Below are 14,143 nucleotides of genomic sequence, written 5' to 3' on the forward strand. Positions count from 1 at the left end.
CAAAGAATATGATCTTTTTTTCATCAAATTTCACCTAAAGTTACAGTGTTACAGGAAAGCAGAAAAGTGTCTGTTGAAAACTTCATTAAATCTATACTCTTCTTTTAAAAAGGAGGAAAAAACTCTCTCCTAAGCAGTATATTGGGGGATCAACCTTTTTTCCATGAGTGTTTATCAATAATCTCTTGCTATGCCCCTCTTGCTTCGGCAGCTGTGTAAGTGGGTTGCATGCCATCCATAGTCTGTGGCATCTGCAGACGCATACAACTTCTACCTTTTTCAGCAGTGCTGCTTATCTCATTTTCTAGTTGTCTCAGATAGTCTGGGCTTAGGAGTAGGCTGTTGCAGTCAGTACCTGAAAAAATAAACACAAGCCCAGCTACTAAAGGCTGTTGCTAACACTCCCAGCTTCACAGCTCATGCAGGATGTGCTCTGGTTGCTTTCTGACCTTCCACCATAAGATCTCAGTTCTTCCTGCCACCTGAAATGCTGTTAATCTTTAAACCTATCTTCATTACTTGTCTCTATCCAGTTCTTGGTTAAATAGCCAGATTCAAACAAATACTTCCCAAAAGATAGCCTACTAGTGATGCATGGCACTGCAGATGTATAATTTGGAACCTACATGTAGCAAATGGTGTATAGTATTTTTCTAAATTCCATTTAGTTTGTCTGACATACCAAAGGATAGCAACATCATTAATTCCTAGTCTTATATCTCTAAAGGCAAAGTCAAGCATCGAAATTGAATAAGCAAGGGAATCAATGGAAAAATGTAAGAGAAAAAAAAAGCTTTAGTTCTTTGAAATTTCTATTCACTACTATAGTCTCAAAGGAAAATTGTTCTAAGCCAAAAGCATCATTAGAAGTGGAATCAAGAACACAGTCATAAGTTTTTCTCAATGAGTACATCTCCATCTGGAGTCTCTTGAAAGCTGAGCTAAGGCTCTCTAATCATTGAATATGTCTTCCCTAAATTCTTTAATTTTTGTGTAATGTTGAAACTGATGTTTTGGTATAGATACAGGTTGTGTTTAAAATATCTAGTTAAATGTCAAATATTTAGCATGTCCACATACATTGATTTCCATTGAAAAAGATTTTTTAGTAGTCCCTATTTACAAATTTCAAGAGCTAACCTATTTGATTTGTCTGTGTTCTGTGAGGAGAAGCTATTGATTCAGTGAATATTGTTATTGAGTTAAATTGCAGTTCTTATGTGGGGGACCAAAGAGGAATGTGAGGTGTCAGAATCTCTGCATGTCTCATTACCTGGAGCTTGAAATCCTTTGGGTTTAGAAGAAAGCAGATGTTATCCAATTGCAGCCCAGCTTAACTCCCCTGAACATATGCAAGTCCAAGGGAACAGATAGGATGCATCCAAGGGGGTTGAACAAGCTGCCTGGTATCATTTGGAGGTTACTCTCTATCATCTTTGAAAGATCACAGCAACTGGGGAGGTTACTCGTGACTGGAAAAGGGCAGACATTGCACCCATCTTTAGAAAATTGAAGAGGAAGATCCAGGGAACTAGAAGCCCCAACCTTATCTCACTTTCTGGGAATGCTTGGAGTAAAGAGATTCAGAAGCCATTTCTAAAGCCATGAAAGAAGGTGATTGTGAGAATCTAGCATGGGTTTACCAAGGACTCGTCATCTTCATTGTTTTCTGTCACAAGGTGAATGGGTATTATGAATTATTATGAATAAGAAGTGTGCAGTGCATATTGCACGCCTTTATTTGAGTAAGGCTGTTAACTATCTCCCAGAGACTTATTCCCTAAATTTATTGAGATATGGGCTGGAAAAGTAGACAGTAAGGTCATTGGCAAATTGACTGGACTACCAGGCTCAAATAGTTGCATTTTGTGGTGCAAAATTACACAGTCATAATTACTGCTGGACAGTAATTAATGGAGCCCATCATGGATGGTAGGGGTACCAAAAGAGTAAAAAATTGAATCAGCTACCTGTCTGATGGAACAGAATGCAATCTCAGGTGTGCAGATGACACTGCATTGAGGGCAGTGGTTGGCATGCTGGAGGATCAGGGTGTTCTTAAGAGCAGCCTGCCCAGGCTAGATAGACAGGCTGACCAGAGCCTCATAATGTTCAACAAGAGCAAGTGCAAAGCCCGATATATGGGCAATACTGCTGGCTAGCGTCTGACTTTCTAGGAAGCAGTCTCACAGGAAAGGATGTGTAGTCATAATGGAGTTTCCATATAATGCTTTAGTTTCTAACAGTGTATACCAAGAATGGTAAAAAACCCCAAACACCTCATATCCTATAATACAGTCTTAATTTAACTGAAAACTATTTAAGTTTATGTCTAGTTTGTCCTAGAATAGAGTGAGCTAAGGAATTCTAAATGCTAAATACTGTCCTACTACTCACTGTAGTATTTTTTTGGCATGAAAAATACTTAAAACCTTTTTTTAATATAGAAATAGGAGTAACTTTGATCATTTAATGAACCAGCAAAACATCCCAAAGAATCAGCTTCTTTCCAAAGAGTATCATTACATGTCCCAAAAGATTTAAGGCGTTGAGAATACAGGCATGAATGAACAAATTTCAACTTGCAGATTCATTTAGGGATAATTTATTTCAAATAGAAGAGACAGTGCTAGAGACATATAAGGAAGACAATGTAAGTGAAGCTGAGAGATGATTTAGATGTATCTCTTTAGAATTAAGATTTTGTAGTGTAATTAGAGGTTGGTTAACGTAAATTGCAAAAAATCTTTGTTTATAACTTAGCCCTTCTTTCCTCTTTAGTTTCAAAAACCTTTTTTATTTGTTCTTGTTTCTGAAATATGGACTTTTGAGCAAAAAGGAAAAGTTGTCTTGAAATTGAATCTAATCTTTCATGTCACCTGAACTTTGAAACATGTTAAAGGTAAAATGACTATAAATTTTTGACTAGTCTCTTTTTTATTACCATGTGCTTCTGCATGACTTCCTTCTTTAGACAAAACTGCAAGCTGAAGCACAGATTTCTTTTCTATTGTGTTTTAGTATTCATTATCTAAGCTGGATAAATAATTTTGGGTTATGTTCCTTCAAAATTCTTTGAATGCACAGTATTTAAGGGGTAGGGTGAGGGGTTCCTTGGCTGTTATGTTTTTTTAAGTCTTTAGCTCATTGCCCCTTGAAAGTTTTGTTTCTTTGTTTTTCATGGAAGTAGAAAAACTTCAGAAAAGGTTTATAGAGACATAGCAGCAAAAATCTGTGTAATGTGCCAGAGTCAGAGAGGGGAAGTCTATTTTAATGGGATAAAGAATATCTGGGGTCTTAGACCCATTTTGAGGAGTGGATTGAAGGTTCCAGGAGCTTGATATTTATTGATTTGGTGGAGGTTTATATCTCAAAAGATTTTTCAAGCATACATTTCTGATGCATACTTGAATCATGTCTAACCTCTGAAGCTGAGGTTACCATTTACCCATCTGTATTTTTTATTCCTGTATTCAAAGAAAGGACACAGAGCTTCCTTTGAATGCTGTCAGGAATAAGATGAAGATGCGTTTTTAGAAAAGTTTAAAGTCACCTAGGTTGTGAATGACTGGGGTGAAATACAGTAAGGTTCATATTTTTGGAGAGTTAATTATGTATGTAGACATTCAGCCTTTTATTTGAATGAAAACTTTCATGATCCTTGAAATTTTCATTGTTCATTTACTTTTCCACAATAAATTCTTCTCATTTTATTTGCATTTGTGTTAACACATTGGTACATGTATTAAATGTAAGTATATATATTTATATATAAATATATGCATTAGAATTTTAGAGAACAGCTAGTTTTCCAAGCTTATTAAAAATTACATTTGGGGAAGACATTCTACAATAAAATTTTCTTTAATGTTTTGTTAACAGTATGTGATTTTTCCAGTAATCATCAGTTTATCCTTCTTAGAAATGGACAACTCCCCTTCTCTTCTCATTTTCCTACAAGAATGTACTCTAATAATTAACCAGTTTTTGTAAGTCTATAAAATCTCTTGAGGTCAATTAATCGTTGCAATGTTTCTCTGGAATTCATGTGATACTCACTACTTTTTTTGGCTTGAAACTTTGTTTGGTTTTAGCAGTCATAAGAATGCAGCTGTACCCAGATTTCTTTTCTAATGTATATATATTGTCCAATATAAAAACAGGGTTGAAAAAGAAGCATTGCCAAAGGTTAAAATAACCTTTATTAGGGTGCTAACCTATTTATCTTCAGCACATAAAATATGTAAAAAATACTGGAAGACAAACTCAGAGAAAAGGAATGTTTTTCCTACTGCTTGAAGTTCAGATATATATTTGCTGTAAAATGTGTATCCTCTATGCTATCTAATTAAAAAGATTCTATATTTTTTTATAATGTTGTTAAATGCATTTACGTGTAGATTTAAACCATTGGAGTTTAGACTGATTTTTTGTAGTACTGCAAGTAGAATAATATTGCAGCTAATAGAAGATTCAGTCGAGAAAGTTCGTATCTGACATTTTCTTAGCTTTGGAAGTTATTTATAAAGTCTTGATCTGAGCTGATGTTCAACTTCCTAACATTGAGCTAAGCTTTACACATGAACTTGAGTTTCACAGAAAAACTAGTCAATAGAGTAATCTGATTCCTCAAAGGAATGGATGAAAGAAAAGGCTAAATACACAAATGTATTCAGATCTTTAATTTCAAAGGAAGTTTTCAATCACAGTCTATCAACAATATACAAAAGAGCATAGAAAAGTGATCTGGTTCTTCTGTTTCAGCTCTAAGAGCTAAAAATTCATGATTTCTTAAGAAATCCGTTAAAACTTATTTAGGATTTAAGAGAACAATTTACCAGCAAATACTCTGGCCTTGGCAGAAAAAAGTTTAGTTTAAAAAGAAATGAAATATGCTTTCCTGGACTAGCATGATATTTAAATGAAGTATCCTACAAAGTGAAATATGTTTGCCAGGAACCAAGAGAGAAAGTTACAGCTTTCTGCCAGATGAAAGACAGTTCAATGGGCTGGCTGTGAGTATCTAGAGGGTTAACCTTCAGCATAAGATCCCTCGGCCTCACCACTCCCCCTCCCACTCTGAGCAAGTATTTAACCTAGAGGATGTTTAACATCAGGAAAAGTTGTTCTTCATGTGAATGTATTGCCCCAAAATAATTTTTGTAAGCTTATTTAAAAGAGTCATAGAAGGATGTTGAAAGTTTTGCCTTTCATTGGTCTTTGCTTTTACCTTTTTTATTGTCTTTCAGTGAACCAGACTTTAACTGCACTATTCAAATATACTCACTAAAAAACAGAAGTTAGGGACATCACCAGCCTGAAGAACTTTATTCAAATTTGTATTCTATAGAGAAGACTTAATGGAAAGATTAATTCTGACTCATTTATTTTTTTACTCTAATTACATTGTATTCTTATTGAAAACAAATTTAAATGTGAAGAGGGCAGATACTTTGTAACATCTGATTGAAAAAGGGTCATTCCTCCCAAGGATGATGCTAATGGCCTACCTCACATAGGGGAGCAGAAGTACAGAAAAACATATTGGATAAAACCAGGCAGATGAACTGGAAAGAAGAGTGAATCTTTTCTCAAAGCAGAGGATTCTGCACACTATTTCTATGAAATTCTAATGTGGAAATACTTTTTCTGGTAGAGGATTATTTTTCTTTTTCCCTTGCCATTCTTCCTGTTAGGTTATAATGATCAGGAGCCAGTCATTACTCTTAGTTCCTGGGATGTTTTGGATGCTAGCTTGCTTCTGCTTGTCTACATTTTTGTGTAATTTACTTGTTTTTATCTTAAAATACCATATAATTAAATGCACCACATAAATATCAATTTTTTTTTCTGACTAAACCATCACTGTCCTGAAAACAGTGAATGAGTCAATAAGGAGATGAAAGAAGAAAGGAAAGAGGTATAAAGAGTTACTTTTCCCTGATTTTCAAAGATAGTTTCACTGTTTTCTTAGGTGGTGATTCTGAGGTCCGCCACACTTGGAAACCAGGGGTAGCTTCAGCGCCCATGGTGTCCAGCATGATGTCCTTTGGAAGTTAATCTACACCACTTCAGCAGTTGCATCCTATGAGTCATATACATGATTTGCATTCTTTCTAGGTTGATATAGGGATGACATGGCAAACATTCTGACCAGATAGTTACACTTGTCATTAGAAAATAGGTAACTGCTTTAGGGTGGGGAATATTTGCCTAGATTTTAGCAGAAAGTCCTTAAATCACCAGTTTCCAAGGTCTAAATGAATGTACTAAAGGACGTGTGTCCTCATCACGTCCAACTTTTTTCATTCTTTCCTTAAGCAGCTGCTGCTGAACTTTTCTGGAAGCAGAGTACTGATGTAGGTGGATATTTGCTCTGACTAGAACAGAGTTGTTAGATGTTAAATGCTGTCCTTTCTTTTCAGCCTTTATTGTTAATGCCTTTTTGCATCCTCTGCTTCAAACCATAGTGCAGTTTCAGGAATTGGTTTGGTTTCTATTATGCTCTTGTGATCCTCCTTGATCTCAGAAAGATGAAAGGCAATATGTGATGGCATTATTCACAGTTTGGGCAGTTACTTGTGGAAGTGCTTCAAAGCCTGAGTGTAAGTTTGACACTGTCCTGAGAACTGTTTTTTGCTCATGGTGTGAATATGACTCAGAACAGCCTTAATTACGTGTATAGTCATGATATATTATAAAAGATTACTTAGCTCCAGAATGTAATCCAGAGCATATAAAAATGCCTTGGATTAGATTTTGTAAATAACGTTTGCACTAAAACTCGACTTTCGGGCAGCTCACTCAGACCCCATTAAAGTTAGCAGAGCCATTCTCACTCACTTTGTTCATTGTAGGATTGAATTCTGTTTCTGAGATTACAGAAATTCAATGCTTGATGTAAATAGTCATTGCATTTTGCAAAGGAAGCAATTGAGTAAATACCGGAAAAATGAAGGAGGAACAAAATTAGGAGGCTATATAGAATGGGCCATGAAAAAAAATCCCTAAACCTCCAGAGTTTGGTAATGAGCTGCACAATCAAAGGAGGAACCCTGTAATAGTTGTGTCTCAGAGGATAAAAAATGCATTTTGAATCAGGATAAAAAGTTATTGATCCTGATGGATAAGTGGAAATAGCTAATAATATTAAAATTTCATTATTAAATTAAAATTCAGAAAGAAAATCCTAATGCCAAATAGATTCACACCTCCTTCTTCCTGAAGAGTAGTATCATGGACAATTGGATTGTGTTTAAAAATTTGTTTCAAATGGGTTAACAAAAAAAAAATGAAAAAAAAATAGAAAGCTCTATTTTGTGTTTATGAAACTTGAAACCTAAAGTAATTAATACAGACCTTTTTGAAACAATCCTGGAAATAAAGTATAGAGGATACAAAAGCATAAAAGATACCTTCAGGTGAACTTATATGTGTTAAATAAACTGTGTATGATTTACACATATGAGTAAAGCCACATTGTATACTGCATATTCAGAAAATTACTTCATTTGGCTTTAGAAATAAATACAAGTATAGCACACCTATAGCTGTTTGTATAGACCATACAGTCAAAACTTGACATTTTATTTGCTTTGTAATTCATCTCAGATTGTTGTTTTTTAATCTTATTGAACAATATCTGTACAAACAGATCTAGTTTTAAGCCTTAGGTGTTGGTAAATCTGTCATAAACTTTTCATTAGGACTGTATAGAGAAGGTGCAGGCAACTGTTTCTTGAGCTTAGTGCTGTGAAAATGTCCAGTCAAGACATAGTGGGAATGTTTGAAAATCAATTGTGTTTATTTTTGTGGACAAAACAAACATCAGTGTGGTATATTTTTATGATATGCTGTACATTTATAGGACTAAAAGATGTACTTAATGGTAAATAAGCTGTCTTTTTTTATTGTTGTGCATATTTATACCTTTGATTCATACTTTTATCTTTTTACTGATATTTCTTTTCAACACTTAGGACACTGAATTACATTTTATAGGCTACAAAAGAAATAAAACCACTAGTTGTACTAAATTAATAAATGGCAAACACTGGGCTAGGAAAATATTAGTGAGACAAGTTTCAATATAAATACTAAGAGTTTAATTGGGTTATGGTACAACTATAAAGCAAAACGATTCAATCAATGTACTGCTAAGTGATCCTTGTTCCAAAAAATTGGCTACATCTTTGGAGTGTTATTTGTCTTTGGGATTATTTGTTTTGGTTTCCTTGTTTGTTTGTTTGTTTGCGGGGTTGTTAGGTTTTGAGGGTTTTTTGTTTGGTTTTTTTTTTTTTTTTTTTTTTTTTTGTTGTTGTTTTTGGTTTTTTTTATTTTTACAAAATATTTCATCAGAGAAGTAAAAATTCAACTAGCCAGCATGGAGGCTTGGCCTGAAATTTGATATTAGAGCTTGGATAATATTCACTGTTCCTGGAAGACCTTTAAGTACTCAGGTCAATAATGGACACATCACTGTGCACATGGATTAAGTTGGCTGATATTTAAATTATGCAAGAAATGGAAATCTACCTCTCTCCAACCTGTATTGATTCTTTTGCAAATAAAGGAGGAAGAAAACTTTCCAAAGTTTGCTATTTTCATATACCTGTATATACCAGCACTGTTGACTGGATTGTAGGCCCAGTCTTGAAAAATAAGTGAAAAATTCTCATCTGAAGAATTAAAAATATGATTTGCATTGTGCAATTGAGAAGTAAATTTAAAGAGGATAAGGAGGAATAATATCTATTTTCAGTGGAAGATATTATAACTTTTCAATCAGAAGTTGTACTTTTTTCATAGCTTTTCTTTTTGACCATTCTGATGGATTTGTTGTAGCTTTTTCTCTGCTGAGATATGAACTTGTCAGTCTTCTATGTTCAAATAGTACCAATGTCACATATTTAATTTATCACCTCTGGGATTTGATTTACTACAGTCTGCTTTATGGATTTTTTTTTTAATGACAATTGTGTGAATCAACCACTCGGTGGTTATCAGCATAAGAGTAATGACATTACTGAGGAGAGATAAATTAGTAGGTTGTTGATAACTGTTAAATTTAAAGAATGTGATACATTTTATTTGTTGCATGTCTCTGCAGTTTATTTATATAGATTTCTTAAGATGCACAACTTCCCAAGAGAGGAGGTCTATTAAAATGGATAATGTTACGTATTTATCATGAATTGCAATGTTAAGGAGTGGAAGAGTGGTTATCTGTTAATAATGAGGGCATAGAATTTTTCCAGATTTATTAAGTAAAGGAATGAAACCCAAAACATACCATAATCAAATAACAGGGAATTCCAGATGCAGAGAATCAATCAGATGTAGGAATTCATCCCTTTTAACACATGAAAATAAAATCAAACATTATTTTTCAAATCTTGGTCAGAATGGAAGCAAAAAGAGTGGTCTTAGAGCCACCAAATCATGTGACCAGTACCTGAACTAACCCTTCAAAATACCTGGAATATGATTCTTTTGCCTCCCAGAATTTCAAAGGCCTTGGAAGATCTTGTTCACCAATCTAAAGCTGTACAAAGTCCTGTTTTCACAAACAACACAGTAAGGTATCCAAACTTAGGATCATTTCTCAGGGTCAGAAATCAGTAAAATCTGAAATATTTTATGAATGGGAGAAAGATAGTCCAGTTTTATAAGTAGTTATTTCCAAAAGAATGAACCCCAGGCTCTTTGCTGTTGAAGTAAGAAGAACCTGAATGACTGAGCCCTGTAAGTCAAGCCAAATTCTTCAGTGGCATTTACTTACTGTGTGGGAGTGATGTGATTCTCTAACTTATCAGAATATATTGAAAAAACATCATAAAAACCTCAAGGACCTATAAGAAAACCAAGTCACATACAGCTTGGGTTTGAAACAAAGTCTAGAGTTTATTTTTATAAAAGAAAACTAAATTCTACCTTAAAGTGCTAAGAACATCAGTTAGCAACTAATTCTGGCACCCTTCTTTATTCCAGCAATTATTTCAGTTTCCCATTTAATCCATTACATCAGAAATAAAACTACATGATTGAAGCATATAGCATTATATAGCATTTACTTTTTAACCCCAAATTTCAATGAAAATTACTCACCACTTCAGTTCAACAAAAACAAGTTTGACAGAATCAGGCACCTACATCCAGGACATAAAATAGTCTGAAACAGCACGCAAAGCTCTTCATATTCCTTATGCCTTTAAGTATCTTAGGTCTGTATTTTTTTCAAAGTTTGGCAGTCTTTTATAATAACTTGGGTTTACTAACAAAGTTGGCAAAAAATTACAGTAATTTGAGAAAGAGAGGTTGCATCTTATGCAAAACCAAAACCCAAAAAGGACCTCTACAACCTACAAATATTGTTGATTTGTTTAAAATAAAACAGTACACCACAGCGTCTCCAAAGGTGCTTTTAGTCTGATTGTTCTGCAGGTGGCAGTTCTGATGTACAACTTGAAAAGATGTACAAAGTATGTAAAACAATTTAAAAGAGACTTTGCAAGAGTTATAAAAACTAAACTGATTTTATCAGTGCACTATTTGACTTTGCTCATTCATGCAGGCTGCATTAGAGAAGGAATGGCTAACTCTAGAGTCCACCCGTTTCCCTTCAAAAACACTCCTGCTTTCAAACCAGCTGCACTGGCCAAAGGTAACATGTCACAGAAACAACTTAGTCTTCAGTCTTAATTCATTCTTTAAGGATATGCTATTGTGAGGTGATTAATATGACAATTTAGTGACTTAAAAACACAATTACTTTTAGAAGTCTCAGACTTCCTCCTCATCTCCAGATGCAATTTTTCTTTTAGGTTTTCTTTCATTTGCTTATTTTTTCTTTATTTTGGATTTATTTCAACACTTTACTTCACAGTAGCAGAAAAAAAGATGATGTGCTTCATCTGCACATTTGGCAATGGATTAAAAATTGCTAGTTGACAAACTACTTTAAAAATACTAAGATCTGCATTATATGACAACAGCTGAATGTTTTCAGAACAGCTAAAGGTCATCGAACTATAATGTCTGCTAGATAAACTTTGAAGTTTTGGCTTTTTGTTTTTGTAGAGCTTTGTATTCTTATTACAAGCATAGTATTACTAATGTTTTGTTTCCTACAATTAAGAGAAAAGAGTCTTAAAAATGTATAAATTATTGTATTTGGGGATATATGAAACTAAAGTCCCCTTTTTGTCCTATTCAGTTAGTTGAAAGTAAGGCCTGTAATGGGCATATCACCATTAAGAATCCTTTTAGTTATAGTGATAAACTCTGCAAACCCCAGTGCAGATTTTCTTGCATATTTTAAACTCAAACTGATGGGGACAATCCGCTGCATTCCTTTTCTTTCTCTTAGAAGTTTTCTAGGCCTTCAGATTCCAGTGAGCATTCAAATAGTTTGCCATTAGCACCACAAGAAGTTTGGCAGTGTGCTAACAGACCACATTCATACTCAGCAGAAAAATTCCGTTTTCATAGCAGGTAAGTTAAATTATATTGTTTTAAACTGTATTTAGTTCATTTGGATTTGGCAAAAATAAAACAGAGAAGACGAAGCTATTTTCTGATGCTACTTTTTTGTCACTTTTTGTCAATGTCATATTACTGTAGTTAAAATGTATTTACGTTCTAAAACCAAATGTATTAAATTTGATTGGTATTTTTCATTGACTACTATAATTAGGAATATAAGAATATATATGTGTAGTTTTATTTATTTAGGTTTGACTATAAATCATAAAACTTCTATTTTTTCACATATGTTATGAAATAGATGTTGAAATAGAGATCTTTAAGACTAGATAAAGATTAAAAGGGATTTCTTAAACAGCTGCATTCTATGAAAGGACTGAAATATGCTTCAAGTAATTGAAATGTAAACATTTAAAATTGATGGCAGACTTTTATTACTCTCCAAGATAAAACCTTCATGGAGTATTAAAATGGATTTTTTTGGTATCATTTCCAAGCTTCAAAAGTGCCTTTAAAACACACAAACAAGTTGCAGAATAAAAAAGGCTGCAAAATAGTGTAATCTCAGACCCTTTCTTATTTACTTACTTTTCAGTACAGCTCTTATACTTTGTTTCCAGGGCAGGGAAGGAAACAATGTCACAGCTTTCTAACTGTAAAGAAAAAAAGGAGGTTTTATTTGTGTCAGAAAAAGAAGAGAAAATATCAGAAGAATGGTATGTTAAGCTCTTTTATTTACACAGTGACTTCCAAGAATAGGTATTGTATAGTTGGCTGTTGTTGCTTACTCTTTTTTAAGCGCCACTTTTGAAGAATCTCTGTTTTCTACCAAAGTAAAAATTATTGTAATTATTTTTGTGTCTAGGAAACTATCTTAATAAGTTGCAATAATGTAATGTTAAGATAGGAATTGCAGCTATCTCTGTAACTCAGTACTGTGGATCAGTACTACACACCAGTATTCTTTTTGAAAAGTGTATTATACAATAATATGCAGCTGGTGTAACATAATACATGTGAAATATTTAGTAAGCTATTTTCTTCCCTTAGGGGTTTTAAGGATATTTCTACTGCACAGCTAATGCTGAAGAGGGCCCATAAAATGAAACCTAAAAAATACAGTAATAAAAGTTTAGGTAAGTCAACAGTTAAAATAATGGTTATATTGATGTAATTTTTCCATTCTTAAAAAAGTATTTCTCTTTCAAAAACTTTGCTTGTACAACATTAAACATTAATTTGAATAAAGGTGGAGTCTGATTCAGTAAAAACAACTCAGTTTAAATCAGCATATTTAGATTTTAAAAATATTCTACTGGATTTTGAAGTTGAATATTTGACAGCTATGGTAAGCAGAAATTTTATTTCTTCCTGTTCATGTATCTTGTCTTCTAGATACAGAATTTGTATTTCTGCATTTTGTGTTTCTTGTATTTTCTTCTTGAGAAAATCTAAGATTAAAAATTTTGACTTACGCAAGAACTATTTATGAAAACAACAGTTTGATATATTTGAAAGTACATAATTAAATTTTTAAAATTATATATTTACTGTGGAAATAGATAACACTTATCCAGCTTCTCATTCAATTGTGTTCTGGTTCTTCTCAGATACTTCTAATGTCAATGAACCTTTCTTAGAGGTTGTTAATATGAGATGCTAGTAGAAATGTTGCTGAAATGTATTAGTAAACATATTAGTCAAATACTGATAGTACAAGAAACATTTAAGACCCTAGGTGACAATAGAACCTAACACTAAATGGTATTTAGAAAATGCACCCTTATTTAGTTATATTTTGTATCACAAGCAACACTCTTCTGCATAACTTTGCAAAACTCTTCTGCATTAAGTGTTGAAAATATTGAAAGATGTTTTGCTCTTTGAAGGGAAAAAAAACAGCCTACAGATATATCTAGACAATTTTTTTTCTGTAATTTTTTTCTGCTTTAAATATCAAAACTATGACTAAGACTAAATAGGATAAAAATTATCTATAATTTTAAAAAATAATAAAAAGGATAGGTGAAAAAAAGACATGTAATCTGCAAATCATGCTTTGTGGAAATGAGAGTATATGGATAAGAAGTTAAAGTTAATATTTTGAAATCTTCATAGCTTCCCATGGTGCCCTGCCATCTTACCTTATTAAGAAAAAAAGTAATAAGTGTCTGGTGTGCAGCTGAGGTTTTTATATATATTCCATTTTTGGGCCTCTCTATAATTTTTCAATGAATAAAACTTATTAGGTTGTATCTTCTTTTCTCCATATGCTGTCTGTCTTATGTTAGTAATTAATCCAGTCAGTGATGTCGGATTGAGCATATCAAATTTGCTGTCCTATTTTTGTTGTAGTTCTAATGGATTTCATGGGTATGTTTATGTTCACTTTGTTCAGATTATTCAACATGATGTATGGGTGTTGAGCTTTTTAATGTAGTGCTTGGAATATTCTCAAAGTACATTGCTAGTTTTAAAAAAAATTGAAAAACCTTTTGCCCAATGTTTTTATAGTTTCAAATTTTCTCCTCTTGACACATAGAATTTTTTTGTCTTTCTGACTAATACATCAAGCACAAAAATAACCTGTGTATATAATTTGCCTGTATGAGTTTCTCTGTCAGTCATTAAAATCACAGGGTTTTTTCAGATGAATGGA

The 14,143-nt window shown here is 33.2% G+C and overlaps 1 protein-coding gene across 1 annotated transcript in view; it reads left to right on the plus strand.

Moving 5' to 3' along the window:
- The window catches only part of LRRIQ1 (leucine rich repeats and IQ motif containing 1), a 104,127-nt gene that overhangs the window by 40,994 nt on the left and 48,990 nt on the right, over positions 1-14,143 (plus strand). The window contains exons 17-20 of the mRNA XM_054514912.1: positions 10,574-10,663; positions 11,369-11,493; positions 12,105-12,200; positions 12,535-12,620. Coding sequence (XP_054370887.1) covers positions 10,574-10,663; positions 11,369-11,493; positions 12,105-12,200; positions 12,535-12,620 — 397 coding nt within the window. The remainder of the gene's footprint in view (positions 1-10,573; positions 10,664-11,368; positions 11,494-12,104; positions 12,201-12,534; positions 12,621-14,143) is intronic.

The sequence above is a fragment of the Molothrus ater genome, chromosome 5, assembly GCF_012460135.2.
Source record: "Molothrus ater isolate BHLD 08-10-18 breed brown headed cowbird chromosome 5, BPBGC_Mater_1.1, whole genome shotgun sequence".
Taxonomy (NCBI): domain Eukaryota; kingdom Metazoa; phylum Chordata; class Aves; order Passeriformes; family Icteridae; genus Molothrus; species Molothrus ater.